This window comes from Eucyclogobius newberryi, unplaced genomic scaffold (genome assembly GCF_026437365.1).
Source record: "Eucyclogobius newberryi isolate DKJ021-1_F unplaced genomic scaffold, fEucNew1.0.hap1 SCAF_15, whole genome shotgun sequence".
NCBI classification, from domain to species: Eukaryota; Metazoa; Chordata; class Actinopteri; order Gobiiformes; family Gobiidae; genus Eucyclogobius; species Eucyclogobius newberryi.
The window spans coordinates 5965184-5987414 of NW_027315779.1; the positions used below are offsets into that span (position 1 = coordinate 5965184).

Below are 22231 nucleotides of genomic sequence, written 5' to 3' on the forward strand. Positions count from 1 at the left end.
CCATACATATCTTTGGCTCCAGTGTGCTCCTGTGCCTGGATACAGACCACACAGACAGGACCTGACTCCCATCATCATGACAACAGGGCTGCGGTTGACCAATCACAGAGCCCCAATCCTGATGCCTCTCTCTGATTGGTCCAAACCCACAACCTGTTATGGAATGCACATCCTTAACATCTCTGCTGCCAATTCCATAGAAATGACTAGATTATAGATTATATACATATATAATTATATACAGATTATAATCTCGTAATTTGTGTTTACATTTTAATGGTCTAAAAGAGTATTAACTCTTTGTAACACATGGTAGTCTGAGAGGCAATTTATAGGTACATTTTGATTGGGTTTGCTATACCCTACAGTGTTTTAATTGATATTGAATTGTAAGACTTACATGATTTAGATTGCACTGTACTGTCAATAGTATGTTTTTTGATATATTTGCACAAAAACATATTCATAATTTGGCCTAAAAGCTGTTACATCTTACCTGACAATAGCTGGCTATTTATAGAAAAAGACCAGGCTGGAACTGAAACTGTTAATCAGGTTAAGAGCTCAGTGACAGACAGAACATTATGGCAGACAATTGCTGTGTTATGCTCGAGAGTGGATGACAAATATTCACAGTATAACTTCTAAATCTCGACGGGACTCGCATGGTGCTTGCAGCAGATTGAGATTGGGGAGGAGGGGGCAACAACAGGAGCTGGGGTGCAGCTGTGGACAGTATCGGGCACTACATCTCTGCCTCACATGCGTTTGCTCTGTTTAAAACCACGCAGCCTGCACTGAGCCCTTTTTGCTCTGGGTATTTGTTAGCTCCTTATTTCCGCGATATAAAGAAAACGAACCTCCTCGCCGCCATTTTTAGGGACCAACCTATGAAGAGAAACTTTGTGCCTGACATTAGCAGCAGCTCTTAGCCGACAGCCTGGAGCGTGACAGCAGCTAGCGGATAGCCCTGACAGTCCTTTACTAGGCTCATTTAGATGTCATTATTATCTTATCTGCCGCTTAAGATGACGAGTTTTAAGGAAAGAGAGGAGTGACTCGTTTACGTACTTTTAAACTTAGTAAAATAGTTGTATTGGGAGAGAATGTACAGATTAGCAAATTAGCATTAGCACGTCGCTGGCTCCTTGATTTCTCGAGACTGCACTGGCTCATCTGTGATTTAGCGGCAGTTGTTTGCTCTCACTGGGTTAATACAGCAGACCAGAGTGTGAACAAGGTAAGTGTGTGAGCACAACACTAGCTGTTATTCACATGTATATACTGTCTATTTGCTTGCTGCAGTGATGCTTGTTAAGCCTGACGCTAGCTCTCTGTGTTGTTGCTGCTACTGCCCGATTTGCGTCAGGGATGTTGATGTCCACAAGTAATAACAAGTGCACAATAATCGTTGATTCAAATGTAGTGTTTTTTTTTTGCTTACTAGCTAGATTAGCCCACAATGTGCATTATTAACGCGCTATGTTCAAGTTGTTTCGTATAGTTTCTAAATTGACAAACGTTTTGTCATCATATAAATGCTCCATCTTCCTTATTTGATAGGCTTATTATTTATTCTTTACAATGTTTACTTTGGCCTTGCCCAGACGTAAATCTGAGAAGACAATGTGTGTGGATTTATCAATCAGACTTGTTCAAACAGAGGGTAGATAGCTTTGTGGCTTTGTTGTTTGTGCATGTTTTGTTGCCGTACTCAACATGGCATCGCAGTCTGCGCATGCGCGGAGACCGTTTTAGCAAATTCTGTGGCGACGCAAATCGTGCAGTAACAGTTCACTAGCGATAGCTGACCAAAAGTTGTTGCCTTAACTTGAATGGTGGGAAGTGTCGAAAGATTGGAGCCTGCCCTTTTATAACCAGTGCAAGGACATATAATCACCCTCAATGGATCAGTCAATGTGACGTTTAATGACATTCAAAGCCAGGATAACTGTACGTTTTGTCAGGGTTTATTGCAATTAAAGCCACTCGTGGTAAAATGCTGCTTAAACCAAAGAAAGGTTAGCCTTCTGCGTTAGCTGCTAATCCGCTTTATGCAACTATCGCCCAGGAGCGTGCCACTCCCTCATTTCTGTTGTTGTCCAGTGTAGACTAGTGAAACTTGTACATAGAACATCATTTTCCGCGGTTTTCCCCTACAGTGTGCATAATCACCGCACGGGGAGAGCTGTCCCGTGGACGGCCGGTGACATCGGTCAGGGAGGCGCCGTGTCCATTGAAGTATGTGTTTGTGCTGCTTTTGGACACTAGACCTCAAACGCCTGACAGGTCTGTGCTCGTGGGCCTGTAGTGAAACTGACCAGAGGCTCGTGTTCATTGGCAAGTGAATGCTCCGTTTTGAGCAGTGGCCAGGCGCATTCCACCGTTTCTGTGTTGATGTTGCGTAACACTGACTATCTGCAAGCTTCTCCTCTGGGCTTATCTGTGACTTTACTTATGCATGACACAGAAGATGAGCTGGACCACGGTTTACACATAAAAACACATTCAACTTCATATTTAGAATGGCTGCTTCTTTGCTGTTTATCTATATTCTATGTCCAATTATATATTGCTGTTTGCCCTTATGGGCTTTGAGCTTTGAGTATGAAGAAAGTCCCGTAAACATGTTAGGATAGGTTACAAGTATTGATGTTGATGCTGTGCCCCATTTAGACCAGATCTTGGTTACAGTCAATTTGGTTTAGTATGATACCAATAGAGCACCTTTACAACTTACAACTTTACCAACAGTGTTTGTGGCCACATGTGCAAAACGTCCATTGAGATATATTTGCTACTAGATATATTTACACTTCACAGTATTTGGTTAATTCCACCTGTCACTCACTCGGAGACTAACAGCGGGTGACCAACTGAAGGAGCGGAAGGGGAAAAGTTTCTGTATTCAGCCAGCCCTACAAAATCTCCATAGGTTTAACACCGAGCGACGACAAAATAAGAAACAGTGCTTGTCTGATTTATCGTCATCCGTTGCTGTTAAGGTCTTTATTCGTTCATTTTCTCATGCTTAGAAATAAAGCGGTGTGTTTAGTAGCTTGTTGATTCCCAGCTACTTCTTCACACCTAAACATTCTATTAGCTACGCCGTGTGTTCTGGCTTGTACTTTTAACTCAACATTGTGTTGTTACTGCATCATTTTGTCTGCATCCTAAAGGCAGGTACAGCTTGTCCTTCTCTGTTGCTACCCACTGCATGTCTCCCTGCAGCCTGTGTCCACTGTTGGCTCAGACACCCAGTATTGCGCCTTTATAGTTTATCAGTGGGAATCTCCGGGAAAAAAAGAGTTGCACTGTTTATTGGCCTTGCTGACAGGTATTTGAATCATCTTCAGTGGCTGTTATGTAAAGTACCACTCCCCATAAGAATGTTATTGAACTCTGGTAAGTCAATAAGTTAATAATAGCAAAACAACATGCTTTGACTGAAAAATGCTGTAGTAATTACTATGTCGGTCATGTTTTTTTTAATACCTGGATTAGTATTGTATGAGTCTAGGTTTAGTCCTTGTTTTAATTCCCAGTTTAGTCCAATTGCTAAGGTATTTCACTCATCAGACACTGGCAAAACAAGCAAAACTTCACATTCTGACCAAAAGTTCGACCTCCTCTTGCATTGAGGCAAAAGAGCTAACCACTCTGCTGCACCGGTGACTGTACGTTGACTGGCGGCGTGATGCGGTTGCCTTTCATATGTTACATTTGTCAGATTGATACAGTCTGTGTGATGCATTGAAGCGCCTCCAGAAAAAAAAGATGACAGACCTGAAGAAATGTCACACCGTTCGCTCCAGTTTGTGGGAGTCTGCACTTTTGTTTGTTTAGTGGTTTTAAAATGTGTGAGGCACAAAATGAATCGGACCATTATTATTTATGTAGTTTATTTTTCCCCCTTTATGTCTCACAAGTTTGTTCCCAACTCCATCACTTCCTCCTGCAAACAGAATTTGAGTAAAACAAATCAATAGACTATTTGATTATTTATCATGCCTCCATCTTGGACCGTGCAGAGTGGATCTCTTCATTTGGCCTTGTGAGGAAATCAATGGAAATAATACATTAAGAGAAGTTTATTTTCTCTGCTAATCTCTCCTATGGATAAAGACATTTATTTATAATGAGATATACTCTTTTGTTCATGTTTGATATTCTAATTTGGAAAACAAAGGCAATTGAAGCTATAACAAGTCTAGGCAAACCAAAAAGATATGCTGGACAGTTCAAAATTAGATCACATGTACTTGAACATGTCAAAACACAGAAGACCGCTCCACGTTTGGATCCGCGCCAGAGTAAAATGCCTGCGAGTTTCATGCCGTGACACATCCACTTGTTTAGAGCGCACAAGTTAATTACAGCCGCCACAACGGAGATGTTATCGCACAACACATCTAACACCCATCAGTCAATTATGTGTGTTTGTATTGCTTAAAAATACCTTTAAAAACATACATTCTTACTTTGAGCGGGGTCACCTCCACAGATATGACCTGTAAGCGGGCCAGGTGGCGTCACCCGCTTGTTTCTATATTATGTAGGGCTGTCGATTGATTAGTGCCGTAAAACTGGCAAAAAAAACTTTCAGTATCTCTTGGCTATACCACATATTTGGCCCAAACGATACTCATAAGCCTACAAGTGGATTTTCTTATGCAGAAAAAGTATTTATATGTAAAAAGGCAGCTTGAACTCATGATTCTCTCCCAAACCTTCAACCCCCTGACTTCTCCTTTCTGCTGTCGTCCCATACAAATCGTTGTATTTACTAGAGAATCCGGGAAGAAAAGAGGTGGAGGTCTGGCGGTGTATGTGAACACGAGCTGGTCCAAACCTGAACACTGCACAGTGAAGGAGCAGCTATGTAACGGGGATATTGAACTATTGGCTATTGGCATGAGGCCATATTATCTGCCCCGGGAGTTCTCACATGTGATTTTGATCGCAGTCTATGTGGCCCCGTCTGCCAATGCTGAAGATGCTTGTGAAGAACTGCTCTCCTGCACTTGTAGGCTGCAAACACAGCATCCACAGGCTCTCTTCCTCATCTCTGGTGACTTTAACCACGCTTCTCCCTCTTCTGTTCTACCAACATACACCCAGTATGTTACCTGCCCCACCAGAGAGAATAGAACATTGGACTTGTTTTTTGCCAACACCAAGGAGGCTTATTCTTCTTCCCCCCTCCCTCCCCTGGGCAGCTCGGACCACAACCTTGTACATCTGAGGCCTGTGTATGAACCCATCGTGCGCAGGCAGCCTGTGGTGTCCCGTGAGGTGAGGATGTGGTCTGCTGAGAGCGAGGCGGCTCTGAGGGACTGCTTCAGCACCACTGTCTGGACTGAGCTTTATGACCCACATGGGGAGGACATCAACACCATCACAGAGTGCATCACGGACTACATCAACTTCTGTTTTGAGAACATTGTTCCCTCCCGGACGGTGCGGTGTTTTCCAAACAACAAGCCATGGATTAACCGTGAACTGAAGGCTCTGCTGAAGGAGAAGAAGAGAGCCTTCAGGTCAGGGAATAAGGAGGAGCTGAGGACTGTGCAGAAGGAGCTGAGGAGGAAGATCAGGCAAGCTGAGGCCGGCTACAAGAGGAGGATGGAGGAGCAGCTGCAGCAAAAGAACATTCAGGGAGTGTGGAGGAGCCTGAAAACCATCTCGGGCTTCAAAATCCCCCCTGCCCAGACAGAGGGGGATCTACAGTGGGTGAATGATTTAAATGCTCACTTCTTGAGGTTTGATCAGTCACCCGCCCCTCCCCCTGCACAGCTGCATGCTCCCTCTTCCACAGCTGGACAATGCCCTGCATCCGTTCCTCTTCATTTCTCCGCCCCGGACCATCAGCTCCCCACTTCGCCTGGACTCACCCATCCCCCCAGCACACGGTCCCCCTGCCAACCACTGACTGTCACAGCAGCACAGGTGAGGAGTGAGCTGAAGAGGATTAAAGTGAGGAAGGCAGCAGGACCTGATGGCATCAGCCCCAGGCTCCTTAAGTCCTGCGCAGATGAACTGTGTGGAGTTATGGAGCATGTCTTCAACATGAGCCTGAAGCTGAGGGTGGTACCACAGGTCTGGAAGACCTCCTGTCTGGTACCTGTGTCTAAGACACCGCGCCCCAAAGACCTCAACAGCTTCAGGCCAGTGGCTCTCACGTCCCACCTGATGAAGACACTGGAGCGGCTAGTCCTGGACCACCTCCGCTCCACCGTGAGCTCAGCCATGGACCCGCTGCAGTTTGCATATCGGTCTGGCATCGGAGTGGAGGACGCCGTCATCTCCCTGCTGCACCGCTCTCTCTCTCACCTGGAAAAGCCTGGCAGCTCTGTGAGGATTCTGTTCTTCGATCTTTCCAGGGCCTTCAACACCATCCAGCCGCTGCTCCTGAGGGACAAGCTGGAGACGGCTGGTGTGGAGTATGACCTGGCAGAGTGGATCCTGGACTACCTCACAGACCGACCCCAGTTTGTGAGAGCCCGGAACTGTGTGTCTGACACTCGGACCTGCAGTGTGGGGGCGCCCCAGGGCACTGTCCTCACGCCCTTTCTCTTCACCCTTTACACTGCAGACTTCAGACATGACACGGACAGCTGTGTCCTGCAGAAGTTCTCTGACGACTCTGCCATCATCGGACTCATCACGGACGACGATGACGCGGAGTACAGAGGACTGGCGCAGGACTTTGTGGACTGGTGTCAGCGGAACCACCTCCTCATCAACGCGGGGAAGACCAAGGAGATGGTGGTGGATTTCCGCAGACGCCACCCCATTGCCCCCTCACCAGTGAACATCCAGGGACGGGACATTGAGAGAGTGGACTCATACAAGTACCTGGGTGTTCATCTGAACCACAAACTGGACTGGACTCATAACACAGACGCACTGTACAGGAAGAGCCAGAGTCGGCTCTACCTCCTGAGGAGACTCAGGTCTTTTGGAGTGACAGGGCCACTCCTGAAGACCTTCTACGACTCTGTGGTGGCATCAGCCCTCCTGTACGGTGTGGCCTGCTGGAGCAGCAGCATCACAGAGAGGGAGAGGAAGAGGCTGGACAGAGTCATCAAGAAGTCCAGCTCCGTCCTGGGCTGTGCTCTGGACTCGGTGCAGGAGGTGGGGGACAGGAGGGTCCTGGCTAGATTCACATCTATGCTGGACCATGAGTGTCACCCCCTGCAGGACACTCTCTCCGCTCTGGAGAGCAGCTTCAGTGAGAGACTGATCCACCCTCGATGTGTGAAGGAAAGGTTCCGTAGGTCTTTCCTTCCTGCTGCTGTCAGACTTTATAACAAAAACTGTTAGTACTGAACACTCGCAATACTGACCTAACCTAATACTGATGTGCAATTCTGTCATATGTGCAATTGCTGTTGGAATTCATGTGCAATTACTGTGAAATTCATGTGCAATCTATGTGCTGTCGTGACACATATTCATTTGCAATTACTGTCGGGATCACATGCAATGGTATTTATTTATTTATTTATTTGTCTATGGGAGTTTTTATTTATTTATAGGAGATCTTCTACTGAAAGTGTTTTTCATACTTCCTATAAGTGATCTGTTCTTCTGTATCTACCTTTGTATCTACCTGCGTTGCACCAATGAAATTTCCCCATGTGGGACAATAAAGGAATATCTTATCTTATCGTAATTTGCTAACTTGACCGCTTCTGTAATATTAATGTTGAGTTGCGTTGAAGACTTGTCGTTGTCTGAGGCAGGTAAACGAGGCCATTATTGACTGAATGCAGTGATTTGGACGGAGGTGTCGTGTTGCAGGAAGTGGCGCTCGCATGTTTTTCGAGCGCACCTGTCGACAGAGCAGGGCGACTTCCTGGAGAAACCTGTCGAGTCGCCTGCTTTATTTGGGCATCGGCGTGAGGTATTTGAGCAGCTACTGTAATCCTCGATGCAGTAGGTTTAGCAAAATGTAGCTGTCCTGGCCGGCATTTTTGATTTCTCCTTGAAATTGGTATTCTGTGATTTATGTTTAGCGAGTGTTTCTGTGTCACTCACTTCATAATGAAAATCTTAAATATGAGCTACAAGCATTGTCTTAAATTGGGAACTTAATGTCGCTAGGTGCCATTTACATTTAAATTCAGTTTTTATCAAGCAGCAATTTAAAAAAAAAAAAGCTATTTTTTTGTTTTTAAGTTGCACCGAAATTATGTTTTTATTTCACTGAATGAATATGTGTGGCCCGGTTGTTTGTAGGTGTTATCTAAGTGTGTTCCTGGGGTAATTTAATTTGTTTTGTAGTGCATAACTTTCCTACTTCCTACTAAGATATTTAAATCAGCGGAAATCTTAGCACAAAACATCCACTGTTAAAAGCAACAAAAATGCTGCTTATCTTTGTTGCAGTAGTTTGTACTAACCAGCCTTGTGTATCACGGTGTTAATACAACCTGTGTTAATATTGCTCATTATATTTGGCTGCATTGATTTACTGTAGACGCCTCTGTTGTTCACACATCTGCAGTAATTGGCCAAAGGGACTTTTATGCTGAATCTGCAATCTTCTCCATGGAGTCAGCATTTTTCATTTATTGGTTGCTGAAATGGTTTTGAAAAGTTCATTTAAAAAAAAAAAAAATGTTTTCTTTGTTGTGGGAGCGAAGGACCAGCCTGTATTTGTGATGTTTGTGGCAGTAGAAACTCGCTGTTATGTTTGAAATGTTGTAGAAAAAGACGATATGTGCAGATAAAAGTTTCTTCTGTGTTTGTGCGCTGTCTCATTTGTGATGGTAATGTGTATATAATGTCACGTAGGGTTTTGATGGTGTTTTTTTCACATTGTTTTGTTTCAGGCGTGGATGAGCTGGTTCCTAAAGCCCACACATTACTGCAGATGAATCTTCAGCTGCTTTGGCGATACTCAGCTCCCAGATAGTCCCGTCCACTCGGAGTGGGTAAAGGGACTACGTTACCCACAATGCCCTCCTCTGTCAGGGCAGGAAGTCTGAAGGACCCTGATGTGGCAGATCTGTTCTTTAAAGAAGACCCAGAGAAACTCTTCTCGGACCTCAGAGAGATCGGCCATGGCAGCTTTGGCGCCGTTTACTTTGTACGTGCTCCACTATTTCTACCAATTACTACTACTACTACTACTACTACTTTTTACTAACTACTAAGAACTACTACTACTAAGAACTACTACGACAAACTAGTTGTTTAGAAAAAAATTGCAGGTTTAGCTAAAGTTCTTATTATTTTAGCATCTTCAAATGTAGCTTCTGAATGTCATTTTTTTCATATTGAATGTATGTGGTTCAACAGAAGAAAAAATATTTAATCAAGTGTTTACATTTTTTTTTTAAAAATCACATTTCCTCTCTTTAGGCACGTGATATGCGCACCAATGAGGTGGTGGCCATCAAGAAAATGTCTTATAGTGGGAAACAATCTAATGAGGTGAGAATCCACAAATGTTAAACACACGTAAAGAAAACTCTAGCAGCATCTGTCAGTGACATGTCAGGAAGATTAATTGTGGCATTAAGTCCGTAAGCGGTTTATGAATACAGGGGCATAAATGTGTATACAAGTGTGTAAAAGTTGTTGTTTGTGCGCACAGAAATGGCAGGACATCATAAAGGAGGTGAAGTTTTTGCAGAAGATCCGACATCCCAACAGTATCGAGTACAAGGGCTGTTACCTCCGAGAACACACCGCATGGGTATGTCCTGCAAACTGGCCTTGTTTATAGAGATTGTATGTAAAACTTGACATTGACTTGTTTGTATGTTTGTAGCTGGCCATGGAGTACTGTCTTGGCTCGGCCTCAGATTTACTAGAAGGTGAGTTAGTTCTTATCTTATTTTGTAACTCTCATTTAACAACATGCCGTCTCTCCTCGCAGTTCATAAAAAACCCTTACAGGAAGTAGAAATTGCGGCCATAACTCACGGAGCTCTGCAGGGGCTCGCTTATCTTCATTCCCACAACATGATCCACAGGTCAGAACTACTGCAAACATAATGGATCACGTCTCACTCTGGAATTTGTGCATTTAAAAAAAAAAAAAAAACTCTTCATTTGGCCTCAGAGATGTGAAAGCCGGAAACATCCTCCTGACAGAACCGGGGCTGGTCAAACTAGCAGACTTTGGCTCGGCCTCTATCGCCTCACCTGCCAACTCTTTTGTGGGGACGCCATATTGGTAAGAGTTTAATGATACACTTTTACTTTCTCTAGTGAAAGGTTAAGCCAAACCACAAGCCTCAGCGAGCACGGGTGACACCGCGTTTGTAGATGGAAAGTATGGAAAGTGGCCATTTGCATACCCCAAAAGGCTGGCAGCTCGCATTCAAATGTATCTGCTGTGATTTCACTGAGCACCGAGGATTTAAATGAGCTTTTTATTGTATCTCAAACGAGCTCTACGCAGCAATACTAGAGCTTAAATGATTACACTATTGCTATTAGCATTACCGTAGTATTATTGTTGTGATTGCGATTTGATTTTTCAATGATATATGAACTGCTAATCCTATGCATTTCAGAACATGTGTGTAGATAGTTTCCCCCGAAAAGAACAGGATATTTTATTATTTGTTTACGGTACCTAAAAATTGGCTCTCCATCGGCACAAAACACGCACCACAGGTAAAATCCTCTAGCTACACTTAACCTACAGTACTTAACCTTAACTTGATATTGTGCATTCTTTCTTAATACCATTTAGTACTTGATTTGATTTTGTTTCTTGTTTCCTCATTATAAAGCATGATGTAAAACGCTTTATTTTTTAACTGTGAAAGGGTTAACAAAAGCTGTGCGGTCAATGGTGGTTGTGCTTTATTAGGGTGAAAGTATTTGCACATCCCTCAAAAGCAAAACTAAATTGCTTTAACGATACACCTCTGCTGTTATTCCAGGATGGCCCCAGAAGTAATCCTGGCCATGGATGAGGGTCAGTACGACGGGAAGGTGGATGTCTGGTCTTTGGGGATCACATGTATAGAATTAGGTAATTGCCTCAAAAGAAGGCAGTGCTGTGTTTTTTTACTCCAAACCAAATTATGTTGTAATACAAGCTGTCATTTCAAATCTAATAATTATCCGTTACGTTTCTCTCCAGCGGAAAGAAAACCTCCCTTGTTTAACATGAACGCTATGAGTGCCTTATACCATATAGCGCAGAATGAAAGCCCCACACTGCAGTCCAGCGAATGGTGAGTGGAGAAATGCTCCTTACACCCGGTATTTTTGCGAATATCATAAAGACCCAGTTCAAACCGTTTTTGAATCACGAATTTGACAAAGTGCACATTTATCTTTATGCATTAAATACAATAAATGTAAAATGTATTAAGCCCTAATATTAATTTTAACATTTGTCATTTTTTTTTATAAACCTATGCAACATTTTGGTCACGTCACATACTCAGGCGACACATCGGTTTATTTTCACCCAATTTATCACACAAATATTTATTTGAGTTAAAATTGGACAATGTAATAATAAAATATTTTACATTTGGAGATATCAGAAAGAGATATTTGAAACTCCTTGTATACTGTAGTTTACTTGTAATAAGAATGTGTCTTATAATATGTTTTTATATGGAAATAAGGTATTTAATTGCACCTTTTTGGGACCTGTACATCTAAAAAGGTTACAGCCAGGTTAAAATGTCTTGCTTTGTTTACATATTGAATACCTAAAAATTATAAATAACAAATTTTGAATATCTTATGTTTTTGAGTGAACTAGATCTACATCTAGATATCAAATTTTCATCAAAATTCAAATGTCGCCTGATTCTTGAGTGAAAACCTTGCCTTGGACAGCAAAATTACAGTATGAATCACTGAACTAATTGTTTCTGGTTTTCACATCCAGGTCGGACTACTTTAGGAACTTCATCGACTCTTGTCTTCAGAAAATCCCCCAGGACCGGCCGCACTCTGACGACATGCTGGGGGTAAGAACCAAAGTCAAAGCGGGTTCAGACCGAGATCACTCTTCGAAATCTCTTGTCTTGTATTTGCACCCTTTGTCTCTTAAGCCTCTGTTTTGAGTCACTAATCCTTTATTTCCTGATTCAACATCAACAGAGCTTTAGTTTTTGGAGCTTGTGCCACTGTAATTACTCGAGAGGAAATGATCTAACATTAAGTATCTGGGCAGCTGTTTGTGGACCATTAGTGGATTCTGCTAATGGACGTGGTCCCTTTGGGTGAAGCAGCACTGTCGTGTTTTTAAATATTTATAGTGCTGGAGAAAACAAAATTACTGCCTCTGTTTATTGTAAATGGATTTTTACAGAAAAGCCTTATTTTAATTGGGGACAATTTTGATGATGCTGAACAGGGTTGCATCAGGAACATCAAATCAACAAGTGAATGACTGCTCAGTAGAAAGCAGAATAAAATGTAGCTTCAGCACAGTTTGCAATCTAGGGCTGCAACAAATAATCGACTAATCGTGACCAGTCGACTATAAAAAGTAATCGGTCGTATTTCGATTTTTTTTTTTTTACAGACTCTAAATCGCATACGAAAAGACCCTTTTCTACCAGACACCACCATTATTAGATTTATCACATTTTACTCCATATACTTTATTTGTAAATATTTTCTTTCATCAGTTACCATATGTTTATCTTTATCTGGTCAAAAATGTAGTTTAAAAGTTAAATTTTTTTGGCAAATGGTCATTTTCTATTTTTTTTTAATTGTTAGTTGCAACTTGCAGCCCTCTTGCAGTCACAGCCTAGTCCAGTTAAAGTATATTACTGTCTTCTCAGCAAAGATGATCTGAATAAGGAAGAATTTCCAAAGCCTTTCTAACTGTCCCCTGTGTTCTCAGCATGCGTTTCTACAGCGGGAGCGTCCGGACTCTGTGCTGATGGATCTGATTCAGAGGACCAAGGACGCGGTGCGAGAGCTGGACAACCTGCAGTATCGCAAAATGAAGAAGATCCTTCTTCAGGAGGCGCACAACGGCCCCACGGCTGAAACGACAGATGCTGACGAGGTGCAACTGCCAAAATAAGAAACACTTGTGTACAGTTACATTTAAAGAGAAAATGATGCCGCATCTCCTTATTTTGGTCATGTCAGTGGATTGTATTGATCTCGTCAGATCTCAGAAGCTAAGCAGAGATGGGCCTAGTTAAAACAGGGGGGCAGTAGTGCACACTGTTGTAGTGTCCTTGAGCAAGACACTTGACCCCTCTGTCCAGTTGCCATGATCTGACATTTCTTGTCAGATTTTTGTCATTCAAGGTTCTTTTTGTAGATCTATTTTTGTGGGATTGTTGCTGTTGCTTTTGGTATTCCTCAGTATCGTAGTTTTTTTTCGAGATTTGTCGTCAAATTTACAAACTTTGTAGGTCTAGTACTTGTAACGTATTCAATGATCATGGCAACAGGATATGGCCCGCATGCATGGTCATATCCTATACAGTACTTAAAGTACTATGTTTTAGGTTGTAATACTACATTGTAGTATTCATTTTGGTGTTTGTCGATCTTGTAGTATTTTCAGAATGACAAGTTAAGTTTCCTTATTAGTTTACATTGCAGAGTTTGTCAGTTAGTCTTCAGAGATCTCCACGGCGAAACAGTAGAGTGTGTGAGAGTGACCACTTTAATCACTGCGGGTCCACCACCGTCACACACAGACTGCTTTCTGCGCAGTTGTTGTTTGTTGTTGCGTTACTTTTAAGGCAGTTGGCAGCCGAAAAGGTGCATTTACCGCCACCTACTGGATTGAGTGTGGACAGGAGATCCAATATGAATTAGTTTTATGGTTTCAAAATAATAAACAGAAATTCAATCAGCTGAATCTTACAATCCAGTCACAAGAATCATGTAAGGCTATAATTACGTGTATAACACTGGATTAATTTGAAGATTATAGCGTTAAGAGCGTCTTTGTAGTGTTACACTACAACCCCTTTTAATATTACGGTTTCTGTGGATCTTCTGTGCACACTCAATCCAGTAAGTAAAAAAGTGCATATACCACATGCACCTTTTCAGTTGGTAGCCAAACGCCATTATAAGTAACACAACAACAACAACAACATAAACAACATAGTTGTTTGTAAAGTGGAGTCCATCTTTATTGGCAGGTGGTTAGGATGTAATTCGATTTTCAAGCCATTTTATGAATTACTTTAAACTGAGAAGTGACCGTAAAACTATTCTTCTTTTTACCTGTGCTTATTGTGACTCAGGAGCTGGAGCCCGGTGGAGGCAGAACAGGGACAGTGAACAGCGTTGGCAGTAACCAGTCCATCCCCAGCATGTCCATCAGTGCCAGCTCTCAGAGCAGCTCGGTCAACAGCCTGAACGAAGCGTCCCAGGACAACCGCAGTGAGCTGGACCTCATCGAAGGGGACCACACCGTCATGTCCAACAGCTCCGTCATCCACGTTAAACCGGTGGGTCAAGGAACACTTCAGCAGGACAGGATCATCATCTGAACATGCACACATCCTTGTAAAAAAGACTACTTGGTAATAATGATGACACAATAAATCAAATTGGTATTGAAGTTCAAAATGCATTGCGTCTGAAACGATGCATGATTGTGTGCAAAAAAGTTTAATAAAACATGCAAAGAACAGTGTATTATTATTATTAAATTCATGCATAATGGCTACAAAAACATCAAGGCATATCAGTGACGATGTAAAAATAATGATGAAATATATACCCATCATTATGAAAATGTGTGCTCCCGTTAAGGGCTGCCAGACTTTGCAATGGAATCAAAATTGAAATCGCCTAATCACAACAACTACAATTAAACATATTGTTCCTCTGAAAACAAAATAGTCTTGTCTTGTTCTGTATAAAACATGCTGAACACTTTAATTTAGTCATCTACAATGTATGGTTTTCTTGTATTGTTTAGGAGCTCACATACGGCTTCTCTCTCTTCTCACTATTAAAACACTGCATTCTTTAGAATTTTTTTTTTTTTTTTTGTCAATCATTCTGTTCTTCTGCCAATTTATAAGATTAATTTAATTTCCCACCAGGGGAATAAAGATAATTCCAATCAAAATGGTTAGACAAAAAAAATGTGACCGTTTGCTTACTCCATGTTAACGCTGCTGGCTAATGTTTTTTTCAGGAGGAAGAGAAGAGCGTCCCAGGGGAGCCGACCGAGATCAGCGAGCCCACGGAGCCCCAGGACACGCCCGCCCCGGCCCCCAAGAAGCATCAACGCAACAGGGAACACTTCGCCACCATCCGCACCGCGTCTCTCGTGAGGATACTCCGTTTACTGCTTAGAGGCACTGCAGAGTGTGACTTAAGAGACAATAATAGTCCTTTTTTATGACAAAGCTAAAGCTGACTCGCTGTTAAATAAGTACTAGTGTTCTGAGACGTGGCTCTTGGTAAACACAAACAAATCTAAACAACTGGCATAATCTATTTGCTTGACTGATATGATTGTATGATGCATTTATAGATAGATTTAAATGGATGTGTTCACAATTACTATCACTGTGTTTACATCAGGTGACCCGTGAGATGCAGGAGCACGAGCAGGACTCTGAGCTGAGGGAGCAGATGTCCGGGTACAAACGAATGCGGCGGCTGCATCAGAAACACTTGCTGGCGCTGGAGAACAAGCTGAAGGCCGAGATGGACGAGCACCGGCTGAGGCTGGACAAAGAGCTGGAGTCTCAGAGGAGCAACTTCAGCTCAGAGATGGAGAAACTGCTGAAGAAACACCAGGCATCACTGGAGAAGGAGGTATGGCAGAAGGCCACGGTCACGACACGCAAATGCACGATATACGGAACGGTTAAGTCCACAGTTTTGTGTCGGAACGGACGGGACGGTGCTTGTGTCGTGGCATAAATGGTAGTTTGCTGCTGCCTCCCTGTCGTCTCGTCAGCACATCAAGCATCTTCTCTCCATGAAAGAAACTCGTGTTGCCAACAGTGACAGGAGTGCTACTAGTTTTGAAGTCCTCTAAATCTGCGGCTACGATTGTTTGTGCTGATGTTCTAATTTCACGCCAATAACGGTTATGCATGTGCTGCGTTAACTCAAGTTCAAGCTCGAATACCCGGAAATGAACGACTGACTCGAGCAGCGCTTTTCCTCACAAAACCGGTTCTTGCTGCTGTTCAGTGGGCGCTGGCGACACAGGGTAAAATGTGACTGACGAAAGAATATCCAAATTAAACAATGTGTGGCGCAACATCGTCACAATTGCGTTGTTTTCATTGGTCATGTTTTCAGTGTCCATGAAGCATTATTAACAATATTTTTGTCTATTTTTGAGCATTCGATTAGCTTGAATATCACTTTCTTCTTCTTCTTTGGTGTTTTATGGTTGGTATCTGAGTGTATCTTGGTATCTGAGTGTTGCCTACAATAATTATTCTAATTAATTCAGCAACTGGACGCACTGTTGATGAGGGAAGCTTTGCGGCACAAGTGATTGATCTGCGACACGTTTTTGTGTATGTTCGTTTACTGTATTTTCAGTGGCATTCAAATATCTCTGGGTATTCTCTTTCCCCATTATCGTATAGTTGACGTGCAACAAGAAATCACAGAAATCTTGGGGAAATGTTTTACTGGACGGTGTCAATGATCCTAAACAGTATTTCCTGTGTTTTTTAGTTGAAGACATTTACCAACGAGGAGAAGAAGTTCCAGCAGCACATTCAAGTTCAGCAGAAGAAAGAGCTGAGCAGTTTCCTTGAGTCTCAGAAACGAGAGTACAAGCTGCGCAAAGAGCAGCTAAAAGAGGTACCACAAGAACCATAAATAACCATAATCACAAGCAAAAACGTGCACTTTTGAATGCATCAGTGTGTGAAATGTATTTTTTGTTCCTCCTTGAATGAGGCACAAATTACTACTGTTTAGAATAGTAATGTTTAGTAATGTGACACACATGTCTGTAAAAGTACTCAATAATAATTGCACGTTGCAGGAGTTGAGCGAGAACCAATCGACTCCCAAAAAGGAGAAGCAGGAGTGGCTGTCCAAGCAGAAGGAGAACATCCAGAACTACCAGGTCTAAAGTTCTTTTCTTTGACATTATACAGGGTTTGTACGGGTGCTTGAAAATACTTGCTTTTTACGATGTCATTTTCAAGGTTGGGAAAGTGCTTGAATTTCAGAAAAAGTGCTTGAAATTTAAACTTGTCAATCTGTATCCTACGCATCTTGACAGTTTGTCGTTTTGAAGTTATCCAAAACTGCAGCTGCTTCATGCTGGTCTTATAACGTTACGTGCGACCCTTCTATATGATTTCTGCTCAAGGGGGAGCGGCTCGACTGTCATTAAGTGAAAGTGGGCCTGCCCTGTAATTTTTAAGTAAATCCATGTCTTGTGTTTTCATTTGGAGACCTTGAGCATATTTAGTTTTAGTTTAATCTTTATTTGAAGGGTCAATGTACAGAGACATTAAGCTTGTAAAATACAAAGATGTTCCGCACCAGATTATAGCTAAGTAGGACATTTCCATCATCAGTCCCTGTTTTATTTAGAGGAACAATTTATAACATCACATTATCTACTAATTAAATCACTCTTAAGCCAATTGGCACACATTAAAACGTACTTTAAAACTGCCTATAAAATGTTTTTCTAGCCTATTTGTTACTGCTATAGTTGTCCTCAGCTTCTATAAATGTCTAATACCAACTGTCCGAATACAGATATATTTAGTGCAAATGATGACATCCGTGCATCACATTGTGGTGGTTTGAGAAAGTCCTCATCAGTAGTTGAATGAGTGGCACTGAAGTGAGGAGCCCAAAGGGAAACCATTCCTACTTGTCAGAATAACCTATTTGTTTCACCCCTTTGTAAAATGCCTTAACAGGATGGAAATTGAGTCTGATTTATCAAAAATGTCCTGGAAGGTGAACACAATTTCTTTTTTTTTACGATTCATGTTTCAAACAACAAAAATAAACATAAACACAACACACGCAAACACACAAACCTTTGCATGTTGGGCAGGGAGGGAGCAAACGCCTGTGGGTCAACCGGAGATGGCCCGGGGGTTAAAAAACACACCTAAATTAACATGCGTTTGGACTTTCATTGCATCCCGAAGTTTACCAATGCAAATTACAGATTAGATCTTCAACAATAAACAGTGTGTGGGAGACAGAACCCAAATTGTTTTTACATTTTACCTCAAATTATACCCGCTTTCTAAAATGTCCAATACATTCCCAACAAAGCACACCTCCCCAAGTCCATTTCTTGTGATACTTGTTATCATAGTTATCATAGTTATCATAGTCTCAAAGTGCTTATTAGGAGAGAAACGTATGACATTAATATTTGATTGTTTAATACTTTTCTGAATGCAAAAAAACGGGACTGTGTTGGGGCTCAAGTCACGTGTAAAAGTGCTGGTGGAAAATTGCGAGTAAACCTTGAAGGTGCTTGAACAATGCTTGAATAGTTTCTTTGAAAAGGTGCGGATTCCATGTCCTAACTTTGTATTTTGAAATCCACACACAGGCGGAGGAGGAGGCCAATCTACTGAGGAAGCAGCGTCAGTATTTGGAGCTGGAGTGTCGGCGGTTCAAGCGGCACATCCTCATTAACCGACACAATGTGGAGCAGGACCTCGCCAGAGAGGTACTTTCACCTGTCCCAAAATTGGGTGTAGTCGATAATTTATAGATTTACATTTGATTACATTGTTTATGCTCGATGTGAAGGAATTGAACAAGCGTCAGACTCAGAAAGACCTGGAACATGCCATGTTGCTGCGGCATCACGAGTCAATGCAGGAGCTGGAGTTCAGACACTTGAGCACCATCCAAAAAGCCCGGGCCGAACTGATCCGCACCCAGCACCAAACCGAGCTCACCAATCAACTGGAGTACAACAAGAGGAGGGAGAGGGAGCTGCGGCGGAAACATGTCATGGAGGTCCGGCAGCAGCCCAAGAGCCTCAAGGTACAAGTCTATTTTACTCTCGTTATCGCAAATGATCAACACTCACACTAATACTCTCCTGCTCCACCAGTCCAAGGAACTTCAGATCAAAAAGCAATTTCAGGAGACGTGCAAAACCCAGACCAGGCAGTACAAGGCCCTGAGGAACCACCTGCTGGAGACCACGCCCAAGTCCGAGCACAAGGCTGTACTCAAGCGGCTGAAGGAGGAGCAGACCCGGAAACTTGCCATTCTTGCAGAGCAGTACGATCACTCCATCAATGAAATGCTCTCCTCACAAGCTGTAAGTACTGCCACTGGCATTATACTAGAAAAAGTACATTCTGAGCTCTGATGCTAAATCTTTGTATGTTGTAGCTGCGGTTGGACGAGGCGCAGGAAAGTGAGTGCCAGGTCCTGAGGATGCAGCTGCAGCAGGAGCTGGAGCTGCTGAATGCTTACCAGAGTAAGATTAAGATGCAGACGGACGCGCAGCACGAGAAGGAGAGGCGCGACCTGGAGCAGAGGGTGTCTCTGCGAAGGGCACTGCTCGAACAGAAGGTGAAGAGGCACAAAAAGCACCTCAAACTGTGCACTGTTATCGTACTTTACTGACTCTTGTGTGTTTCAGATTGAGGAGGAGATGTTGGCGCTGCAAAACGAGCGCCTGGAGAGGATCCGCTCTTTGTTGGAGCGTCAGGCGCGAGAGATCGAGGCCTTCGACTCTGAATCTATGCGTCTGGGCTTCAGCAACATGGTTCTGGCCAACCATGGGGCGCAGGGCGGTGCCCACTGGCCCGCTGGAGGAGGGGCCCACAGTCATCAGGGCGGGTCCAGCTCGCAGCAGCCATGGGGACACCCCATCCTCTCAGGGGGGCCTCCTCCCTGGAGCTTGCACCCCCCAGGGGGTGTGCAGAGGGGTGGAGCCGGGGTGAGGAACAGCCCACAGGCCGCGAGGAGGACGTCATCAGGGGGCAGGAGTGAACAGGCCATGAGCAGGAGCGCCAGCATCACCTCCCAAATATCCAATGGGTCCCACTTGTCCTACACTTAGAAACGCCTGCCACCTTTAGGACAGTTACTGATGCAGACTGACTCTTTTATACTAAAATGGACATGAAGACGATATAAAATCCTGATCAAAAGCCAAAGTAATACGAGCACTTCCTTTATTTCCAAATATTATTGAATTCCGCTTCATCTGGACGGAAACACGGTCCTAATCCCGCCCGTCAGACCCACTGCATCAGAAACTGTCTGTACAAGTTTGTGGAAACCTAAAAGCCTTGAGGCGGTTTGCTATAGACACCAGTGTTTTAATACTTGCCCAAACTGCTATAGGTGTTCATTTGCCATGTACATATCTGTTGCCATAATGCCAGTGTAGTGTAGCCATGTCCTCTTGCGACTTTTATAAACTTAATACTATATTTGGAGTGTAGTGATATAGACTATATTGTAAAGCTGTGGTGTTGTAATGCTTGTTCAAAGTTATTATTACTGAAACAACTGAAAGGTGCTGCCGGTTCACAAAAATGTGGTAAAAGTCTGAAGCTGAACAAGAAACTGAGGGAATATAAAACGCACTCGCAAGCAGCAAATCTCTGGTTTGCTTTGGTATTAGATATTAGGCTGCTAAAGCTGTACAAGTTGAAGACGTGATGATGCCATAAACTATGCTTTTTTTTTGCCAACGTATTGCTGTGCTAATGAGATTGTGCCAGAAATGTGAGAATGAATGTGGACGGGTAAATAACAGACAAACCTCGGCTTTTGGGTCTCCACTGTCCAGAAGAGAGCCAGAACTCGGTAGTATTTGAAACGACAACACAATGTGAAAATACAAAACACGTAGAAGCACATTCGGCCATCGTACGTGAGCGAACTGCTTTTGCCAACACTGCAGAGGACTGACCCTCTCCTGGCAGGACGTCCCGTGGCTCAGGCGGGCCCTGGATGGTGGTGCTGGATCTCCAATGCCATGGCCCAGTGCCCTCCCCTGCTCTGACGGCCCGCTCTGTCTCACCCCTGGCCTCCGCCCCCCGCCCATCTCCACAAGTGAGACTATACAGACGACTATGTAAATGTAAATGAATCTATAAGAGGTTTATAGAGTATCGATAAAGGTGGAAGTTTTGTGGTGAAATGCAGATGTTATGCATTGTATATTTAGAGGTGGAATGTACATGTAAATGCTGTCTATATTGTATATTTTAAACTTGAAAATAAGAAACTAATGGACAAATCAAAGCTTGTAACGGAATCACAGTGTGATTTAAGCCAACACTGGGGGCTCACTTTAACTTACAACTGTGAGTTCTGAGACACATTACAGCTTTTCTTGTAAATTTGACACAACCCTAAGTTCGATTGCCTTGAATAAATGGCAACTTTTGAGAACATGTTGAGTGAGGATGATTTTGCACATAAACTGGAGGTAGGATTTAGCCTATGATTTAACAGTAGCTGCATTTTATTAACAATTGAATTATTTTTATTTTAGCAACAACAAAATTTTTGGGATCAGTGCAGGCAATGTTTTATCGGCTTATATGTATTTTAAATTTTTCATATAATAGTTGTCTGTGTTGAAAAGATATTGACATTTGTTTATGTAATTACTCATGATCATATCCCTTTGGTCAAAATGTTGACCTATTTGAATTGGTCAATCAGCAATTTAGCCATTGTCCAAAGATAGTTCTACGAAAGCCAGAAAGGGTTGTATTATTTCCATGCGCCGCTGCTGAGGCCGAGCCGCTTCAGGTCTTTTGTTTACGTGTACTCCCGGCGTTATGTTTTGCAGTCAGGGCAGAGTCTAGCTTTAGACCTTGGCCACTCTGAACTGGATCAGTTGCACTCATTGCACAAGTGATTGACCAGATTAGAGTCTACTGTGATGACCTTACCGCTGAGGACGGCTGCCATTGGCTGACGGTGCATGGGGAGTCTCGTTTCTGTACAGTCTATCAGTATTCCTTTATTCTCCGTCACTTGGTGGATATTGCCGTTTTCTTCTCCTTGGTCCAGAGATCTGTATTAAATTGTATTAAATTGTATAGATTGTGCAAAAAGCTGAATGTCTCATAGAAGAAAAGAGAAGCTATTCCTACAGATGACTAAAGTGATTTAAAATGTAAAAAAGAATTACAGATACAAAGTTTAGGGGTAAATGTAATATTATGTTTGTAACTATTTTTTGTTGGAAGAGGGCTACTCGATAAAGGATCGTCTGTAATAAAGTAATTTTAATATTTCATTGTCGGTGTGTTTTGTTGACAGCGGGTAGCCTGAATACTTCAGC

The 22231-nt window shown here is 42.8% G+C and overlaps 1 protein-coding gene across 2 annotated transcripts; it reads left to right on the plus strand.

Moving 5' to 3' along the window:
- The first annotated feature begins 652 nt into the window (after positions 1 to 652).
- Positions 653 to 22181, plus strand: LOC140360562 (serine/threonine-protein kinase TAO1-like). Of its 2 annotated transcripts, none has more exons than XM_072445813.1 (21): positions 653 to 1240; positions 8841 to 9097; positions 9373 to 9444; positions 9608 to 9709; positions 9785 to 9830; positions 9893 to 9989; positions 10079 to 10192; positions 10911 to 11002; positions 11114 to 11207; positions 11879 to 11960; positions 12848 to 13015; positions 14223 to 14429; positions 15128 to 15262; positions 15520 to 15756; positions 16639 to 16767; positions 16955 to 17038; positions 18506 to 18625; positions 18709 to 18948; positions 19019 to 19231; positions 19306 to 19488; positions 19559 to 22181. In XM_072445813.1, the coding sequence occupies exons 2-21, from the start codon at positions 8966 to 8968 to the stop codon at positions 19979 to 19981; spliced, it is 2970 nt and encodes a 989-aa protein (XP_072301914.1). In that variant the 5' UTR covers positions 653 to 1240; positions 8841 to 8965; the 3' UTR covers positions 19982 to 22181. The 2 variants fall into 2 exon arrangements, with proteins under 2 accessions (XP_072301914.1, XP_072301915.1); XM_072445814.1 differs by lacking the exon at positions 653 to 1240 and adding an exon at positions 1819 to 1838.
- Positions 22182 to 22231: the final 50 nt, after the last annotated feature.